The sequence below is a fragment of the Cricetulus griseus genome, chromosome 2, assembly GCF_003668045.3.
Source record: "Cricetulus griseus strain 17A/GY chromosome 2, alternate assembly CriGri-PICRH-1.0, whole genome shotgun sequence".
Classification (NCBI taxonomy): domain Eukaryota; kingdom Metazoa; phylum Chordata; class Mammalia; order Rodentia; family Cricetidae; genus Cricetulus; species Cricetulus griseus.
The window spans coordinates 10,751,320-10,772,855 of record NC_048595.1 but is presented as its reverse complement, the minus strand read 5'-3'; the positions used below and the strand labels follow the sequence as shown (position 1 = coordinate 10,772,855).

The 21,536-nt window shown below is 48.9% G+C and overlaps 1 protein-coding gene across 1 annotated transcript in view; it reads right to left on the bottom strand.

The window, feature by feature from the left end:
- LOC100773492 (kazrin) overlaps positions 1-20,922 on the bottom strand; it is a 364,339-nt gene extending 343,417 nt beyond the window's left edge. The window contains exon 1 of the mRNA XM_027399962.2: positions 20,682-20,922. Within this exon, the coding sequence (XP_027255763.1) occupies positions 20,682-20,922 (241 nt within the window). The remainder of the gene's footprint in view (positions 1-20,681) is intronic.
- Between the last annotated feature and the right edge of the window lie 614 nt (positions 20,923-21,536).

The following is a 21,536-nucleotide window of genomic DNA, read 5'->3' as shown; positions in this document are numbered from 1 at the left end:
CAAGCAGCGAGGTTGAAGGCACAGCAGACATGAATAGCACTCTTCCTATGTGAGCGTCTGGATTCCGAATATGCATCTTCTGCAGTCAGAAGGCAAACAGACCCCCCTGTGAGCCTGAGCCACAGCACCTGGTTCTGAGGGGGAAATCAGCTGATGGCAGTCATCCTGCACACCCTGACATGGCTCCGGGATTGGTGGGCAGAAAGCCCCTCCCCTTTCCCCACTATCCTGTTATCCTTTAGCTGTATAGTGCCTAACAATGACCTGGGGGGAGTGTCCTGGACATTCTGCCCCCACACTATGGACCAGCACACAGAGGACTCAGTCTTTGCTTCCAGTAACTGCTGTTTTCCTTGGCAGCTCCTGTAAGAAGTCAAACTCCAGGACAGTGTCCTCCTTAAAGTGGTCATCTGCTTTGATCCCTCTTGTGGCCAGTGAGAAAGTTCCTATCCAGGGAGGGTGGCCCAATGGCTCCATCCTGCAGGCTAGGTAGAGCTTGGAGAGGGGACCATTGCCAGCGATCTGGAATGTTGATGACAACAGTAGTGAGATTTGCATCAAAGTTCAAGTGTGCCAGGAGCTCTGCTAGTCGTGTTTGTCTACAGTATTTCCTAGGAGCCTCAGAGCTGCCCCAGACTGAAGATACAACTCTTTATTTCCATTTTAAAGGTAATAAGCCTGAGGCTGCAGGGCTGGGCAAAGGCTTGGTAAGAAAAGTGCTTGCCGTGCACTTGTGAGGACCTGAGTTCAAATTCCCAGAACCCATGTAAAGAGCCAAGTGTGATGGCACCTGTTTGCAATGTCAGCACTGGGGAAGTGGGGACAGAAGGGCTCTGGAGACTTGCTGGCTAGTCAGTCTATCTGAATTGCTGAATTCCAGGCTCAGGGAGAGATCCTGTCTCTAAAGAATAATGAGAAGCATCTGAGGAAGATGGTTGCCATAGACCTCTGCTCTCTCTCTCTCTCTCTCTCTCTCACACACACACACACACACACACACACACACACACACACACACAAACACACACACACACTGCACATTAAACACACAGACACTGTACCCATACACACTGCATGCACACACACTGCACACAAACACACTGCACACTGCACACACTGCACACACATAGTACTCATACACACACTATGCATAATACACACATACAGACACATACACACCACATACACACCACACACACACACACACACACACACACACACACACACACACAAATACATGCACACCAGACAAAATACATATACACCCACATAACACACACACATACACACAGTTAACACATATACACACATCACACACAGACATATACATACCACACACCACATATACTACACCACACACACACACACACACACACACACACACACACACACACAGACTGCAAGAGATCAGATGCCCTCGTCAAGGTCACACACAGCTAGTGAGTAGCAGAGCTGGGCCTGAAGCCATTACTGTTACTTGAAAGCTCCTTGCTTCTGCCCTGGCATGGCAACCAGCTTCTGCTCTCATACTTTCCTTGGTCAGCCTCTTTCTAGTTTGTAGCATTTGGGACTCACTGGATAAGAACCTCCTTTCACCTGAAATTCCCACAGCTTGGGTATTCTCATTGCCATCCTGTTTGTGTGGACTGTCCACCTGGACCTGAGGCCCACTTCCTGTCCATCCAAGGAGATAGGCTCACCTTTGAGTTCCTAAAGGGCATTAGAACTTCCCTTAGAAACTCTCTTTCTAGAGATGGACAGACAACTTAGCGGTTACGAAGTTTGTTGTGCAAACCTGAGCTTGGGGTCCAGTACGGATAACGAGCCTGGCCACCCCTAAATGCCTGTTAACTCCAGCCTCTAGAGATCCAACATCCCCTCTTGGCTTCCATGTGCATGTGTGCCCCCACCTCATGTGCATATACCCACACACATACACAAATCAATAAAAACCTCGTCTTTTAAAGAAATTCTCCTTCCAAGTATATTAGATCAGCTATGCATGCATCTCTGTCCCCTATAAAACAATCTAAAGCCAGGTGTGAGCCTTTTGGGAACCAAAATGCCTTGGTATTTGTCTTCTCACTTGAGTCTCAAAATGAGCCTGCCTCTACTCTGTTGTATTGTTATATGACCAGAGAAACTGGAGCCCCAGTGAGGTTATATAACTTGCCCAGGTTACACAATAAGCAAGGTCCAGGCTACCCACAAAGCCACCTGACCACTGTTTGTACTTAAGGGGAATAGATTAACAAAGCCTGGAAGTACCCAGGTCTATCCCCTGGCCAGCTCCCTCACCAAAGATCCATCAGGAAGAGGAGGAGGAGAATTTCCCAGTTCTACCAACAGAAGGCTCATGTGGGCACCTCATGCCCAATGTCTACCCAGAAAAGCTCCTCAAAGGGACTGGCTGACACTCAAGGTCTCAGAAACCTGTCTTGACTTCCTAGTCTCTAGAAAACAGAGGGGCCATGGAGACCGTGCCAATAATAATGCCATGCCACCCACCTCCACTGTGTCCCTGTCCTCATGGCATGCCGATCTGCCACACAGGTCTCAGTGACATGCTAGAGCCTCCCAGAGACCCCTCAGCTCTCTCCTTTTTAGAATGTGAGATCTGAGAATTAAACTTGGTCTCGCAGAATGAGCCATTTTCTCAGTCCTCAATTTTACCATGGTTTAACATGCACAGTTAATATCAATTGAGCCCTTAGTGTTCCCGTATGTGTCATACACTTAGAACAGAGATCCCCATGCATTGACCCACCCTGCCTGTAGATGGTTGTATGACAGCTGCACTACACAGACAAGAAAATATCTGTGATGGGATCCAACATGACAGCATGCTGGAAATTGATGGAGCAGGTGTCTGCACCCAGTTAAAGGGCTGGAGTCATACGCCAAGGTCATTAGCATGCAGGATCTTTGAGAGACTAAGCAGAAACAAAGGGGGAGTTCTCACTTCCACAGTGGCTCAGGAGACCACAGAGTGACCCAACATGTGGGCCACGCCGTCCCCTGGATGTGTAAGAGGCAGCCCAGCCAGCCCCTTAGGAGTAGGCTGCACAGTTAATAGCTGTTTGATGGACACCCTCCACTATATTACAAATGGTTGGGAGCAGAATAAATGCAAATGAGCCTGGGAGGGCAGAGATCCGGCCTTCCCCTGTGTACCCTGCCGCACTGAAATGTCCCGGTTCTGTCCCAAGCTTCATATTTCATGCAGGAGGCAACCCTGAGATCGTGCCTTCAAGAAACCCTAGGGAGGGCAGTCAGGATGACAAATGGGCCCTCCAACCCCCCTGTATCTCAGAAATGCCAAGCACCAAGGGTGAGGGGCTGAACTACCTGAACGAGCCAGAGCCGCGGGCTCTGGAGGCTGATTTGTGGGCAGAGGGAGTCTGCACTCACCCCTATTTACATGGCTTGGAGCACAGAAAACTCCAGGAAGATTTAATGTTTTAATTTGGGCATCTGGCTTGCTCTTTTCTATTTTATTTCATTTCCAAATCGTGATCTTTTGTGTTCCCTGAGAACCAAATTGAGCCATGCACCCTAGACCAGGGGCTCCCCTCTGTCCACTTTGTCTGCTTCACAGTGCAGGAAGGATGGAGACACAGGAAGGATGTTTCTGGGAGTGGGGGGATGGCTCAGTGAGTAAGAATGTTTGCCCCTGAAAACATGAAGACCCGAGTTCAAATCCCCAGGTCCCATGTAAAAAGCTGAGCAAGGCTGCATTGGGCCTGTAAACCCAGCGCTGGGGGCAGAGACAGGCAATCTTTCTGGACAGCCAGTCTACACTGAAAATAGAAGGCTTTGGGTTCAGGGAGAAATCCCATCTAAGAAAATAAGGTAGAGAGTGACAGAGGGAGATAATTTATATCCTGGCACACTCGTATTCTCCCCCCCACCACACACACACAGGGAAGTGTCTATGGTGTTGCATGGTTTTTCCAGGGCCTGCAGTACAGACTTCTGTATCTGTATCTACATGGACACCACTTGGAGAATCATAGGGACTTGGGGATGAGTTGACCCCAGTGCTCTGTGACTCAGCTGGCTCATGTGGCCTTTATGACCTCAGTTTCAACTGCAAAGTCACTCTTCTGCATCCCTTCTTCTCTGGCACAGACACAAGCCACCTGTGTGCTTTGCCCTGGGGCCACCATTACTTCCCACACTGAAGTTCACGTGGCCTTCCACATGAACCTCTGGCCAAGATCACAGGCTTGCGCCATCTCTGTTTAAGCCAGGGAAGGCTTTATTCTCCCAAGGAAACAAGCCGAGTCCTCTAAAATAGAATTGGAAGTGGAGGTGACCGAGTGATGTTATCCCTAACGCTTCGAAGGAAGGAAGTCACGGGTAGAAGAAACTTCGGGAGGCTCAGGCTTACCGAGCAAGCTTGCGTTGGCTCACTCAATGTCCCATCTCCTGTGACAGTTAATATTCACTGCTGACTCGATAGGGTCTAGAATCTCCTGGGAGACATGCCACGAGGCCCAGCTGTGAGGGATCACCTAGGTCATTCTGCATGTGTATCTGTGAGGGAGTTTCTATAAGACATTGACTAAGGTAGGAAGACCCACCTTAACTGTGGGCAGTACCATCCCAGGGCCTGGGGTTCTGGACCCCCTGCCTCACATTCCTGTGCCCATGCCCTCCCCACCATGATGGGCCATACCTTCAGACTGTGATCCCAATTAAACCCTCCTCCACTTAGTCACTTTTGACACGTATTCTGTCCCAGCAATGTAACCAGCGCCCCTCCCCCCCACAGCTGTCTATAGGTCGTAAGTGCTGGAGTAACACATCCCATCCCTTGGTCAGACCACTGGTATCACAAGCCACTGTGGAGGTGAGACAGCCCCTTTGCGATTCTTTAGCCCGAAGGTGGCAGAGTCAGGGTTAGAATCCAGGTCTTAAGTCCCACTCTGTGGTCCGCCCCTCTTCCTTCATCCACCTTCAGGCAGGTGGCGAACACCTCAGCTGCCCAAATGGCCCTTGTGTCCATCACAGCATCTGCCACTCAGACTGAGCTCTTCCATGTTAATTGCATGAAGAAATGAAGAAATGGTTGCAGTCTCTTCCTTCAAGGATGCCAAACACTTGGGGACATTCATGAATGACATTTACAGGGGACTTGGCAAGCACGGGTCCTGGGCTTGGCATATCACAACCCTCTAATCTTACAGCAGCATTAGACTTGGGGCCCCCTGTGGGGAAACAGAGGCTTCTGCTGGTAAAGAAACTACCTCCTCCCACTAAGAAACATTGAGAGCTGGGCCAGACACCAAGTAGGGGACAGAGATCTATGTCCCACACTTTGAATGCTGAACTTGCCCTGTGACAGCACTGTAGTTTGCTCGAAGAAATGATTACCACAGACTCAGTGTAGACCCTTCCTACAAACTCAGTGTAGACCCTTCCTAGGAGCTGTGATCTCTCAACATCACTCCAGACTGAACCCAAATAATGAGACTGACTGTAGCCACCAAACTATTATTATTATTATTATTATTGTTGTTGTTGTTGTTGTTGTTGTTGTTGTTGTTGTTTGAGAGGATGGTACATATGCATGTGTGAGTGTGTACCCGAGGAGCACAGAGATCAGCCTTGGCTATTGGACAGTTCCTCAGGCACTGTCCATCTTGTTTGTGTGATACAGGCTCTGTCATTGGGATCCAGGGCTTTCCAATTAGGCCCCCCTGTCTGGCTAGTGAGCCCCAGGGATCTTTCAGCTTCTTCCTCACCAGTGCTGGGATTTATGTGGGTGCCCCACTACATCTAGCTTTTTATGTGGGTGCTGGACCACACTGAGGCCACATTCTTGCACGGCAAGCACTTTACTAAATCAGCCATCACCCTAGTCCCCTAAACTTTTGTTCTCTTTGACGCCTATTTTGTGTGTGATAGACAATGAAGTCTCCTAAGCAGGTTGTGTCGGCTTAAATTTTCTCCCTAGAGATGCCTAAATCCACAGCAGGAACTGCTTTGCCAGTGTGCAGACAGTCCTCCTAGCTAAGTCTGGCCCTGGGATGACCACATCTTACCAGAACACTCCCCTTCAACGGCAAGGTGTGTCTTCTGAGTGGAATTCCCTTGTCTGGGCTGTTCCATCCCAATGGCTGGACAGCCCACCAGCAAAAGATTAACCAAACACAAAAGAAGAGAAATGAAAGCCATTTATGAGGCTCTTCCAGGTGATCTTAATTGCAGGTGATAAACCATTGTTAAAAGGAAGGCTTATTATAAGAAAGTGCGGACCTGCTTCGGGTGTCTGTGGTAGAATGGAAAAATGGCTTTGTAAATGCCATCTCCTCTCATAAATCGGAACGTGCTGTGGAGATTAGGTCATTATCCAGTGCCGGCATAAACGAGAAAATGGTGTGATAGATGACATGCTTGAGGGGTCTGAGGGCAGAGCTGGAGAGGGGCAGGGTGATGCCAGCTAGGGGTGGCAGCTGGCCAATCAAATCATACTGCCTGAAATCTAGTTTGCGGGCCGGTTCTGTTGTTCTGACCATAACTGGTGTTTTCCTGTCTTCAAGTCAACGAGGCACTCTGCAGAAAATTTTATAGGGCTTCTCTTAAAGTCACAAGCCCAAATCACAGAGTAATCAGATTATGTCACACTGGGGCAGTGTTGCACGAATTCTAATAGGTCTTAATAATAAAAATCCAGAGTCAGATATTGGGTGGGGGAAGCTGAAAGATCAGAGAAGCAGAGCAGCTCTTCCCTCTACCTCAGACCGAATGGGCCATCCTGTCTCCATGAATCCTCAGACTGAATGTTCAGACCGACTGCCTACACTGCCTAGACTGCCATGAGCTCCTGTCTCCTTCTGCTTTATATTCCTGACTTGGCCCAGCCATATACTTTCCTGTCTCCACCTTTGTATGGGCTCTGTTTCTCTTTTAGACTGGATCAATTTCATGTAGCCCAGGGTGGCCTTGAACTAACAGAGATCTGTCTGCCTCTGTCTCCTTTAAAGGTGCATGCCACCACCGCCTGGCTTCTATGGCTAACTAGCTTTGCACTCTCATCTTCCGGCCAGCTTTATTTGTTAAATTATAAACAAAACATCACCATGGGGTGGAGACAGGCTCAAGAGACAAGAATCTCATTTTAACATTGAGAAGAGATGCAGAATTTTAGGGCAGCAGACTCCATCATCCAGGGCTGACTGTGCCCCTGTGTTACTGGGTACTGTCCTACATAGAGCTGCACGTGTGTGCAATTGCGTCCACTGCAGAACTGTAAGATCCGAAGGCCACAGGATAATGGGTGGCCGAGAGAGCAACAGGGAGTCCAAAACTTGGTATTTCCAATGTACAGCTTGATGACAGAACAGCTCATTTTGTGCTTTCCTTTTGCTCTCTCTGTGTGTTTTGTAGATGCATGTGTTTCCATGTGTGTGCTACAGAGGTGAGTGTTTCGATTGTGCAGGTACTCATGTCGTTTTGGGTGCACATGCACACACACGCACACGCACATATGTGCGCATGGAGGCAGTTGTCAACTTCAGATGTCATTTCTCAGCAGTGGTTCACCTTGATTTTTTGAGACAGGGTCTTTTCATTGGTCCAGAGCTTTCTACACATCTCAGCTGTCTGTCCTTTCAGCCATGGGGCTCCCTTAATTATGCTTCCCTTAGCCCTGGGGTTACAACCATGTACCACCATTCTGGACTTGAACCTAGTTCCTCATGCTCACAGAGCAGGCACTTTACTGACTGAGCCATTTCCCCGGTCTCCACGGTTTCTCAAATACACGCTGATGCTGAAGCAGCAGTGTTGCTGAGTGTAACTGAACCCACCGCATCCAAGCTTTTCCTCAAACAGAAAAAGACACAGCCACTAACAGGAGAGGCCAGAATGCACGCTCCCGCTTCTCTCCTGCAATCACTGTCCCAGCAGGAAGGTGGTGGCAGCAATGTCTTATCCGGATGTAAACATGGAATAAATGCCTGGCTAATGTTTAAACTCCTGGAAAGTGGCCCCTGGCTAATGCTGCCAGCATGAGCTTGCTCAGCAGGAAAGGGTCACTTTCTGGAAGTAGTCTGAAACACATGATCTGTCTCTCATCTGAGCTCAGCCCTCCAGCCTCTGAGAGTTGAGCCTTCTGCAGCCTTCTGTTGGTTCCCAACAAAGACTGCAGGGAATGGGCTCCATCCAGAGGCTCCCGCATGAGTATGAGAGGGATCCGGGTATATTAGGAAGCAGGCACAGCCAATAGACTACCAAGGGATGCATAGATCTTCCTACAAGCAAGGCTCCAAAGTCACACAGACAACCAACCTTGCCTTTGGGAGACAGAAGAGGACTGGGGAAATAAAACGATGTCCTTTAAAAGGGAGAGGACTTGGAGTTCAACAACGAATGCACCATTAACAACAGAATTCCACCCAATGAGTCCTCAGTCCATGGGGCATGCTGAATGCCATTCCATTCAACCAGGAGTTCCCAAGCCAGGAGCTCTTCCGTCCCCTACAGGGGACATCTGAGGACTTTGGGGGTTGTCATTCTTTTGGAAGGCATCCTACCTTAGAGACCTTGATACCAGAGACTCTGGGGACCTCAGGGGTCTCCTTGGAGGGACAATGAAGAGAAAGAGAAGTAGTGGATTTGGTAGCTTAGCTACTTTTATCCCCCTTCCCTGCTGACACGTGGGGAATACAAACTTTCATGCACTGATAACTCACGGCTCCATACCAGGGCTCCCAATACTCTAATACTTTGGATGGTGGTGATGTGGGGTGTGCAAGACCTTGTCCTTCAGGGAATTCATTGCCAGGTGGAAGGCACTGGAATCAGAAGACATTCCCCTAGTGATCCGGCTAGGTTACCAATCTTTAGCTCATGATGGGGGCTAAGGCTAATGTTAGCCTGAAAACAGGTTTAATATTATAGAAACGGTGAAAGAAGGTGCAAGAATGATTTTCATGCCAAGGCCTGTCCTTGGACATAGAGGACAGGGCACCATCTTGAGAGGTGGTGTAACCATCTTGCTGTTTAGCTTTAATTGCCAATGTCACATGACTTAGAATCGTTTGGGAGGAGTGTCTAAATGAAGGAAAGTCTGTGTTGAAGTGGCCTGTGGTCATGCCAGTGGGGTACTGCCTTACGTTAATAGAGGTGGGAAGACCCATCCCCCCGGGACAGCATCGTTCTGAACTGTATTAATGGAGAAGTCAAGGTAAGCAGAAGCAAGCAGCAAGTACATACATGCATTCATCCCTCTCTACTCTTGACTGCGAATGTGGTGCGACATCCTTGTAGGACCAGAAGAAGCCCAATGAAGTTGATGGATACATTGATTAAAAGAATATGAACAGAACCCCGGGGGCCGCGTCTCCTCAGAACCGTTCATCACTCTGTGGACCTAAGCCCTGTCCAGGGTGAGGACCAGATTCTCAACTTCATACCACCCTGCATCCACAGCACAGACTTTCAAATGGAGAGGATGGAAAAACAAACAAAACAAGAAGAAAAAGGGGCACGAATTCCACCCATCATGTTCCACATCACACTTAACTAAATTAAAACAAAAACACCATGTTCAATAGTTGCCTCTTTTAAAATTCAAGTTCATCTAGGAACGTGAAGAAGTTCAAGTTTGTTTGTCGTAGTTGGCAAGAGGCTCAGCCTCAGCCAAGAAACTAACATGAGTGGGAAGCTCCTTCCAAAAGCTGTTCCAGTGGCTGCTTTGAGATCTGAATCCTCTCTCTCTCTCTCTCTCTCTCTCTCTCTCTCTCTCTCTCTGGAGAGAAAGCTTTTAACAGTTGTCATTCTAGATTCAAGCCCTGCCTGCATCTCCCCCCACTCACTCTCCCTGAATTATTTGTTATTTTCATTGGTTATATCAATTGTACCAAGCACAGGGTTTCATTCTGGCATTGTCACACACATTGAACACACCTTGATCATCCACAATGATCAATGATCATCCTCCATACCTTCTCTCCATCTCCCCTCCCTGTCCCTTCTTCCTCCACAGTCTTCTGTTTTTATATAGATTCTACATACATGGAAAAAAGCACACAATACACATGTATCCTGTAGAGAAAGCATTTCCATTAAAAGGTGGAAAGAAACCTAAAGTTGAGTCCTCAAGAATGAGGTCAACATTTGAGGATTTTTTTGAGACAGTCTTACTATGTAGCCCAGACTGCACTTGAATTCTGGGCCTCGGATTCTCAAGAGCTGGGCCTAACTCTTTATCCATGATCTTTCCCTAGGCAGGAAGGTCCCACCTTGTCACTGTAATCTGCTGTGCCCAATCCCAACCTATGAAGAAAATCTATCATGACCAGTTTGCCCTTTTGAGGTGACATTAATGTGCTTCCACTCTGGTCTGACTACATGTCATGGCTGTCATGACTGACATGTAGTGAAGCCTCTGTGCTGTCACTTTCTTGTCTGTTTCCCCATTATATGTCTAGACCTTCATTATAAAAAGTAATTATGTTTCCGAGTCAGCCACACCTACCAGGCTGAGCGATAGATTGTCCGTATCTTATTAAATCTGTGATTTCTAAATCTATGAGCCCAATTTCCTAAGACAGACAGAGACAGTACAAAAGCGGGAGGGAGGGAGGTGGTGGACAAAGCCATCCCATCCTAGAGGTGGGGTGTCTTCAGGCATGAAGTGTGCTCATCTTCCTTGTAGTGAGGTAGGCGGGCTCCGCAGTCAGCAGGACCTGTGTGTCAACACATTTGTTCATTTGTCAGCTGCCTACTTTGGTGAGCTTGGGGCAAAGAAGCAACTAAATCTTTCTAAACCTCAATTTCTTCAAGTCAGGCTTTGGTTAAGAGAAAAGCCTTTCTATGAGATCCAACTGGTCTGGAAGTGTGTGTGTGTGTGTGTGTGTGTGTGTGTGTGTGTGTGTGTGTGTGTACACACGTGTTTGCTCACATGGAGACCAGAGATCCATGTTAGGTATCTTTCTCAATTGCTCTTCACCCCACCTTATTCATTTTGTTTGCCTGTTGAGACAAGTCTCTCACTGGACCTGGGGCTCATCTATTCCACTAGGTTCGATGGCCAGCAAGCCTCAGGGAGCCTCCAGTCTCCACCTCACACAGTGCTGGAGTGTCAGGTGTTGGTTACAATGCCCAGTGTTCTGCATGGGTTGTGGGGATCAAACTCAAGTTCTTCTGCCTACACTTTTCTGACCAAGTCTTCTCCCCAGTTCCTTCACAAGGACGTCCTTTAAGAAGGAATGGAGGCATTACAAATAAAGGGCTCAGAGCCCTTTATTTACACCTGATGTGTAAGCAATCAGTTAAAAAGACATCATAAACCAATGAACCTCTGTAGTGGGAAATTACCAATACGGAGTCAGGTAGAAATATAAGGTATTTAATAGGGAAAAGCCTTACTTACAGAGCAACCTAGCCAGCCGGCGTGGCAGCAGTCTGTACGGCAAGTACCAAAGTGAAAGCAAAAGAGTAAACGCAGTCACCCTACATCCCCCTGACCACACCCTCACAAGCGTGGTCAGGCACATCTGTAGCCAGCCCCTAAGTAGGCGTGGCTACAGCTTCCCCTACAAACCTCCAGATACCATGTTTCATGTAATAAGTAGACTAATCCCACACATCCACAAGTCAGTATTGTCTGTCCATTTGTCCATACATCCATTCATCTATCCACCCATCCATCCAGTCATCTGCTTCCTATCCATTAATCTCCCCATCCAACCATTCTTCCCTTCATCCATCTCTCCACCCATCACCCACCCACACTCTGATTTAACACATATTTGCTGAGCTCTTCTGTGGATCAGGCAGAGTTCTAGAAAGCAGAGGAAAACAGGAAATACCTCTGTCCTCCTAGGCACTTTCAATCTTAGATGACCCTCACTTGAGGTCACATCTGGGGACAATTTTGGCCCAAAGAGAGACAAGTGGCAACTTCTGGAGATATTTCTGGTCATCACAACTAGGTGTGGAGAGAGCTCCTGGTGTTGGAGTAGAACTAAACCTACAATGCACGGAAAGGAAAAGCCCCAGCAACAAGGAACTGTCACAGCCAGTCAACAGCTCTGAGGATGGGAACCCAGGGAAAGGGTCTGTGAGAAGTCTATTAGTCCCTTGCTGGGACTGTCTGGGGATCATGGGAAGTTCCCAAGACCATAAAGGGAGAAGCAGAGGAGAAAAGAGGGCCTTGGTTGGAAGGAGAGTAAGGGAATCCCCAAATTCCAGTTTTGTTTAGAACCTTCCTTCCCAAGATACAAAAGGCACATGAGGTCCAAGGAATCAGAAGTCCCCAACCCAAGTTCCTAAGCTTTCCCTCCATTGTTGACCCTGGGGCCACTAAGCTTGCAGGCAGCCCCAGCTGCCTCCTTGTTGGCAGGTTCACTGCCTCAGGAGGAGGGCTTGATGTTTTATCAAAAGCATCCCTCAAAATACACCGAACTTAAGCTCCACCTTCTGGGAGAGGAGAGGCCCCACCATCTGGGAGAAGACGCTTATAAGATGATCCAAGTCCTCTTAATGCAGCCAACCTAAGAATTCTTCCAGTTTATGTAATGATAACTCTTTCCACCAGCAACCTGAGTTCTGCCACCATGTTAGGGCCCCCAAATAACACAGAGTCTTATATTAGTTACAACGCTGCTGGAGAATGACTAGGATTTCTTATTTGCTAGCTCAGTCTTAATTACGAACCATAACTACTAATCTATATATTTTTATAATGACTTGTCTTACAGAGGACACCGGCCTTAGCGTCCTATCTTCCTGGGATCACAAGGTGACTCTCCTCTCTACTACATTTCCCAGAATCCTCCTTCTCTCCTAGTCCCGCCTATCTTGCTTCCCTATTGGCCAACAGTGTTTTATTATTAACCAATAAGAGAGACATATGCACAGAAGGCAGCCAGGGAGCTTAAACAGCAGAGAGATCTGTAGGTTTAGTCTTGGCCTGGTATGTGGCCATAGACTAACCCTAGGCATCCAAGCATTGTGTGAGTGAGGGCATGGATACTGGAGCCAGATCTTGGTCTCGTAACAGCTGCATGTTCTTTGGCAAATACCTTAGCATCTCCATGCCTCAGTTTCCCATGTAAGAAATGGGTACAAGAGCCATACCTGCTTGTGTGGCTCATTACAAGGACCCACGGTTGCCATAAGATGCATTACACATGGTACCTGACATTGTCACCATCTTAGTCATTTTCATGTCACTATAGACAAGGGACTTTACCTCTTTGAGATATGGTTTCCTTTACCCCAAACTGGGCATTAAGTGTTGCCCTCATACTGGGCCTGGGATTCATGTGGAATATATGTTTATTATTGCTCACTGGAAACTTTGACAAAGGCATGGAAATCAGATCTCATTTAAAACTACAGTAAAATATTCCAAAAAGGAGAGAGGGCACGCTTTAGAGATGCCCTGGACACCATGATCCTTTGTCATATACCCCAGAGGTGTTCTTGGAGAACCACAATGACACGTCAGAAGGTGAATGGAAAAGATTGGCCCTGGCCGGCTTCCTTCCAAAGGCCATTTGGATCATACTGAACCATTCATGTACTTCAAACACTCGGTACAGCTGAGGCAATGTTGAGAGAGGAAGGCCTTGCCCTCCCTACAGGGATCCCGAAGCACGTGCTCGGATGGAAGGGGGCAGGGGCTGGCGGCTGAGTGGGGCATCATCTCTTTACAACTTGTCTGGTCCTTCGGCCTGACAGTATAGTCTAGAAGGGGAGCAGAAGCCCGGGCTTCTTTGCTGCAGAACTGTCTGTTACAAGCTGCAGGGTGAGGCTCCCCATTGATCAGAGGGGAGAGAGGGGTCAAGGGCTTTTCAGGAGCCTGACCCAGAGGTCTTGCACCACCTCAACAAAGATGCCAGAATAAAATTAGAACCCATGATTTCCTTTTACACAGAAGCCACCTGCTCGAACAGTTGCGGTTGCCAAACTTACTCAGACTGCACACCGCTTCTTTCATGTCTGTGAAGGCTGAGGATTCCAAGGGAAGCAGGAGGGCCCACAGAGCCCAACCTGCAGGCCACCCCTGGGATCCGAGGCTCATCAGGTGAGCAAGATCATTAGGTCTTCTCCAGCCTCACGGGGTAGAAGCAGCATTCTGAGCCCAGGTCTTCTGCCAGTGTCTATGTAGGCAAGGTGGGCCCAGGCAAGGAGAACAGAGATGGTAATTTTGTCTTGGGGGAATATACCCTGCTATGAGGTATCCACCAGGTACACTCTGCCACTGTGGATGGTCACCCTGAGGATTCAGGGACGATGTTTCTTCTTCTATCTGAACCTGCTTTCCTGCACCTTGGGGCATCAACATGTGATAATGCTGGTGGCGCCTGTGTCATCTTGAGTGTCACTTGCCCTGATATTCAGCCCAAACAATAGGGACTAATTCATATTTGTTTTGTTTTTGTTTTTTGAGACAGGGTTTCTCTGTGTAGCTTTGGAGCCTGTCCTGGCACTCGCTCTGTAGACCAGGCTGGCCTTGAACTCACAGAGATCTCCCTGCCTCTGCCTGGGATTAAGGGCATGCACCACCAACGCCCGGCTTTTATTAGAAAGGGGAGAGGGAGGGGAAGAAAGAGAAAAGAGGTAAAGAGACACGGAGATACACAGAGCGGACAGAAGAGAAGAGGGAGACAGGAAAAGTCCTGTCTGCCCCAAGAACAGCAGGGCACTAATTCATATTTGAAAGATCACTTAACACCCAGCTCTCTGGGTCTAACAGACAGAATGAGTTCCCTCCCATACTTGCCTGGCATACATGTATACATGTAAGCATGTGTGTGCACGTGGGGCCAAGGACCAGAATTCAAGTAGACCAATCCAGGGCATGCAGAACTCATCATGAGACTGGGTTCTTGCAGCCTCAAGGATGCTAGGGCCTTTGAATGCTAACTACAGCCAATGTACACATCCTTCTAATCCATGTGAGTCGTTAGAACTTCCAATAATTATAACACAATGCTGAGTCATACTTGGCATGGCTCAATTTTGAATCTTTAATGATTAGAGATCTTCAAAGCTGACTGTGGTACATATATACATACACATGTGTACACACACACACACACACACACACACACACACACACACACACACACACGCACGCACGCACGCACACACACACACACACGCACACACACACACACAGAGTTCTCTACTGCTAAAACCCTTTCAAAATTTTGGTCTCAAAGATACGGAATTAAAGTCTTCATTTCCTTCTCCATCACTGTGATGAAACTGACCAAAAGTAACTTAGAGAAGAAAGTGTTTATTGGCCTACAGTCCATCATCAAGGGAAGCCAGGGCTGGAGATCGCGGGACCTAGAGGCAGGAACTGACGCAGAGACCAGAGAAGAATGCTTCTAACTAGCTTGCTTCTGGGCTCATGTTCAACTACTTTTATTGCACAGCCTACACCCACCTGCATAGGGTTGGTCCCACCCATTGTGGGCTGGGCCCTCCTAGGTCAATTATCAATCAAGCATATGCCCCACAGACATGTCCACAGACCAATCCCATGGAGGTAGTTCCTCAAATGAGGTTTCTTGTCCCCAGGTGTGCCAAGGTGATAATCAAAATTAGCCAGAGCAATTAGCACCCCCACAACTTGGGCTGCTAACCAGACTTACTTAGCATAAGAAGTTATTATATAAGGTCTTCAGTATGATGGATGCAGGGGGTTGAAAAGGTGGGGGACATTCCTATTGCCCTTTCCTTTCTTAGCTGTATAACATGGGAGTGAATCTCTCTCTCTCTCTCTCTCTCTCTCTCTCTCTCTCTCTCTCTCTCTCTCTCTCTCTCTCACACACACACACACACACACACACACACACACACTCAATACCTAGTGAATGTGCCCGAGACCCTGAGTTTAACCTTCTGTGCTCTACATGGCTTACAGGTGGGCAGGCAGACTTCCAGTGAGCAATTCTCACCTGCCAAGCCCATCTGTTACCCACTCCCTGGCAGTCAGGAAGTCACAAATTAGAACCCTATGGGATCCCTAAAAGGTGCCATTGGGGTTGAGGAGTGAGGGGGAGGGTGTGGAGACACTGGTCACCTCACACTGAGATGATATGCATGCGACTAGGCCTCTTGTGAAAATCAGACTGGCTAAGACTTCCAGTTGACATCAATGAAGCTTTGGAAAGCCACACACACACACACACACACACACACACACACACACACACAATCAGGAAAGAAACACCACAATATGAAATGGTCCACAACCAGAAACTTGATATCAGGGCCCGTCCAAAGGCATCTTTAAAGACAAAGGAAACATAGTAAATGATAGGCAATCAATAACTAATTTCAACTATGCTGGCTCCATGTGTAAGCAATCTCTTGGTGACTCCAGAATTTTAGAAGGAACTGTAAAGTCCTGCCTTCACCTTCCAGGTTTAGGCAAAGACACAGCCCTTCAGCCCATTGCAGAGACAAAAAGTGGGGGGCTTCAAAGGTGTTGTCACATGCCTGTGTTCCACCCTGTCCACCATTGGGAAATCCCCTCTTTTGAAGCAGATAGAAGTCCCCTCTGGAAAATGAGAGCAAAGGGCAGACTGAATGGAGAAGCCAGTGCCAAAGCACAGAAGTTCTTTCCCAGAACAACAATGTCTAGTGTCTCCGTGAATTCCTCACACCATTCCTAAGGGAAGGCGAACTTCACCTGAGTTTTCACTGTTTTGTAGAGAGGGGATGCTGAGACCTAGGCAACTGCCTGAAGAAGGAAATACAACCCGTGTGTAGTTACGAAAATTTACAAAGACAGAGATGGATCCTTCCCATCTTCCCATTTTAACAACCGAGGCAGATAGGGACTGCCCCCCTCTCTCTAGTACTAAAGATACTTTCTGTACCTCCAGTTGCCAGTGGGGGCTGGGGAGAGGTCTCAGTCAGGAAAATGCCCTCCCTGCACAAACATGAGCATTTGAGTTCAGCACGGGGAGACAGAGATAGGAGGCAGAGATGGGAGAGTACCTGGAGCTCACTGGCCAAGCCAGTCTAGCCAATCAGTGAGCACCAGGTTCACTTAGCAACCCTGTCTCAAGACATGAGTGGAAAATGACTGAGGCAGACCCCCAACACCGACTCCTGGCATCCATAGGCATGCATGGGCACATACACCAAGTAAACAGTGAACTCAAGGCAGTGAGCATCCATCCTGCGGGGTGCAAGCATTTTATGGTCTATACAGTTAACACCTATTTCAATTGGGTGTAATGGCTCTTAATTGTTTTATTCTATGCACAGCAAAGCAGCCAATTGAATCTAATATTAGTCATTCATCAGATAAAACATTTTCAGAGAAGCAAACTGCTATATTTTGCCTTCAAAGAACAGAAATCATTTTAAATACACTTTCTCAGAGCTGCTACTGCGAGGAAAACAGTTTAGAAATGCTCATTCAAACAACCCCCTTCCCACAACAAGATAAATTGAAACAAATGCTTAGCGCTGTATTTTGGATTTTTTTAAAACCAAGCCTCTTTCTGTCCACCTGTCAAAAACAGTTGTGACCCCATCAATGTAAGAGGTGGCCTCTGGGGCTGTGAAATGTGCCACCCGGCACGGATGCCCTTGGCGAGGCTGGCCTACAGTCCTCCTTAGGATTATCCAACTCACTTGCAACAGGAGAGAGCCGATGGGCCCACTGCCAAGAGCTCTTTCAACAGAAATTCCGAAAGAAGATCCTTCGAAGTGCCGAGAGCCCAGATTTCCAGCAGTTCACTGTCTAGATTCTGTTACATAGCAACCATGCCCGCTCACACAGGGTACCCAAGTGAGTTAATATTTTGTTTAAATGACATGCTGCCTTAACCCTTTAGGAAAACCTGAGTTTACTTCATCACAAGACACCAACCTAGTGGGCTCGCCTGCAACAAAAGTACCCAACAAGGAGTGATACACTTCCTTTATACATTTCCAAAAAGAATTTTTAAAAAACTGAAAATGGATCTCACAGTCTCTTTCTTGGTGGGAGGTGGGGCTGTAAAAGGTGGCATTTTCCCATAATCATTTGTGCTAATATTGTTAAAGGCATTTTAGCATGCTCTTAATGTGTACACACGCACTTTAGCTGAAAGTGACTTAACACTGTTGTATTTTGAAAGATACTCATTTCATTCAAAACCTGGATCTGAGAAGTGACAACTTAACAGCATCAGACATTCTTAGGGTCTGGTCCCACTGAGAAGCTCCAGTGTAGGCAAAATGAAAGCACATGAGTGACTGTAACCTGGAAGAACAGAAAGCACAAGGGTCCCAGTTTCCCTGCAGCATCCTGGTGCCTTGTCAGGTAGGAGAGGAGGAAGGTGAGCAGCCATACTTGAAAACTAGCTTCCAACCACTCAAGGCTCCTCTTTAGGGACATAATAGAAGCTGTGGCAAAAGAGTTGACCAGACCAGCTCTGCTGAGAGCTTCTAGCGAAACAGTGTCATAGTCCCCAAGGGGGGGGGGCGCACAAACAAAACAAATGAAAGCAAAATCTCACACAGACTAAATGATACATGTATATATATACATATACATATATATCATATATGTGTGCGTGTACACATATACTCCAGGACTGAGGCGCTGTTACTATACATAAGTAAATCCCTGGTGGTCCTACACAGTAGACTCATTTTCCTCCGCCCACCTCACTCACGTAAAGTCTTACTAAGTTAAGTAGCTATGTGACCCACCGACGAGCTCTGTGAAAAATCATTAACACACTTTCTGATTATACAATCACCAAGGGCACATTGCACAGGTTCTGAAAACCATCAGCAGGACTGACGGAAACAAGACCCTCCTCCTCTGTCCTCCTCTGTTACCTACCCATTGCCAGGCATGGGCAGATGCAAAGGTCCCCATGGGCACAAGGAAGCTACTGGTGGTGTGTGATTTTAAAGCCACTTCCATGTCTGCAGCCTTGTGCATCTTAGTAGAAACAAAACAAAACAAAACAGTGCCTCTACAACCATTTAGTCATCATGATGCCAGTCTTAGTCTTTCGATTTTCTAGTGAAGAGAACCAGCAGGGCACTCTGGATTCCTTAGCATGCCCAGTACACAGCGCAACCAGCACTCAAATGAAAAGCCTCTTAACTTTTCCTTGTCCAGGAACGGGTGGGTGGTGGGAATATCCCAGCATCATTCGGTGTCCCTTCCCCGCAAAATGCCAGCTCTTAGCTAATTCTGGAATGTTAGAACGGTTGCTGCTTACAAAAACCAAAGCATTATCCTGTAGGCTGCTTTTGCTTCCTGTCACCTATGGTTCTTCACGGGATGAGAACATAACTAGGGATGGATGACAAGATTAACCAGATGCCAACCTTGGAAACCCTGTAGCAAACACCAGGGCCACACCACCTTCTCACCATTACATCATGGCCAAATTACATCCATGACCTCTGAAGATGCCCAACAGGCTCTGGAAGTACCAAGTTAGGGTCTGACTTAGAATTCACAGAACTGCAGATCTTGAAGCTGAGAATCTCACTGGGCGAAGGCATACCTTCCGGTGAAGGTAAGGCCAAAACAGACTGATGGGACAAGTGAAGGCATCCCCATAAAAACAGACTCTCTCAACACTCAGGAGGAGCTGTTGAGATCGCAGAACCAGAAAACCATTCTGAACCATTGAGCATTGGTACCTTACACTCCAAGTGACATATTTATTATACAATTGGCCCTCTTGGACTGGAGGGTTCCTCCCCCCTTTTCTTTTCTTCCTCCATCCGTTTGGATTTTAGCAGTTTAGGTTACAATTCAAAGGGTTTGAGTAAGCAGCCGTATTGCTTCTTAAAGGAGGATGGCGTGGGGTGGGGAGGGGGGGTCGCAAAAAGCTTGCTTCAGCTTTTGCTTTCCAACTTTCAGAAAACACCAAGTATGGCAGAGCCACCTTATTTCACACCTTTAACCCTTACTGGGGGTTCAGAAGTGTCATCTCTCAATGTCAGCACTGGCCAGCTGTCTTTTCTTCCCTCTTCCTCTAAACTGCACAGAGTCCTTCAAACAGGGGCTCCTAGCAACCCACCATTCAAGCCTTCATTCCTCCAGACAGCCATCAATCAACCTTTGAGATCTGTGATTTCCCCCTGGGAAGCGCTCTTCCCCGTACAGTTGCTGGAAATGTAAAACTCCCTGCAGACCTAAGCATCCACAGAACTGCCTGCACCATCTCAAGCCTGGAGAAAATAAACTCCAGATGCAACCCAGCCAAGGGGCTTGGCGTTCCTGTAGAAAAGTGCATTCAAGTCCACTCCCCCAGGGCAGTAGAGCCCAAAGATTCTCCCGGGGAATCATTTCAGAGGCCTTTGGAACTGGAGGGGTGGAATGTGGGACGAGGGCATGAAAAGTTTGCCGCGGAGCTGGGGGTCTGTGTGCTCTCCAAAGGGCACTTTCCACTGCCGCCTGAAAAGGACCGGCCAGCGGCGCCTGGCTCTAGCCGGCAGGGGCCGGTGTGACCGTGTGACCCCCGTGCACACTGCACCCAGGTTGGCGTTAATGACAACCGCGTTGCAACTCCCAAGCTGGGAAGCAGCGGGTGGACACGGCCAGGCGAAGAGGGTTACGAGCCACAAAGCAAAGCCATCTAGCTGCGAGCGTTGGGGGGATACCGCGGGCCGGGCCACCACTGGGACCGGTGAGCGCGCTCTGGGTCCCCGCCCCGGCGCCGGGCGCTCCCTACCTTGCGCGCTGTGCTGATGGTTCTCCATGGTTGCCGCCGCCGAGTCAGCCACCGTCACCGCTGATGCTGAGGCGCTGGTCGCAGCTCCCGGGCCCGAGCCGGGGCCGCCGCCTCCGCCGCTCAATTCCGCCAGTCTCCGGTTGGTGGCCGTGAGCTCGGCTCTCAGGTTGGTCACCTCCTGGCTGGCCGACTGGACCGCCCCATCGATGCGGAGCGCGAGCTGCTTATTGTCTTCCATCATGCTCAGGATTTTGGCCTGGGGGCGAGAGAGGTGACAAAGAGCTGCATGATGTGCGCGGGGGGCGCGTGGCAGGCCGTGGCCCCGGCTCTACCTGTTGGGTCACCCTAGCGGCCCGGGTTCCCCCGCGCCCCGACCCCCGAGCACCGGCAAGCGCCGGCTCCTCCGGCGCAGGAATGACAGCGGCGCCTCCAGCCCGAGCCGCGGCGGTGGCGAGGCGGCGGGGGGAGGAGGAGGAGAAAGAGGAGGAGGAGGAAGGGAGGAGGAGGAGCAGCCGCGAACGGCGAGACCCCGGCGGGCGGGCTAGCTGCAAGCAGAGGACACCGTGCGCCGCCCGGGCCAGGCGCTCTCCGAGTGGAGCCTACCATTCGCGGCTCGCTCGGGAGGGGGCCCTGCGGGGACCTTGGGGACCTCCTCGGCCTCGTGAGCCCCCCACCTCCGGGACACACCCCCGGAGAGTGGGGGAGGAGGGCGGCGCCCGTGTGTGGTCAGAGGTGGCACCCCCAAGCGAAAGGTTAGGGGTGCGTCCAGGCCCCGGCTAACCCACTGTCCCCTCCCTGCGGCTGTGGGCAGCCCCGCCCCGGCCAACTACTGCCCCGCTCCGGGCTGGGGTCGCA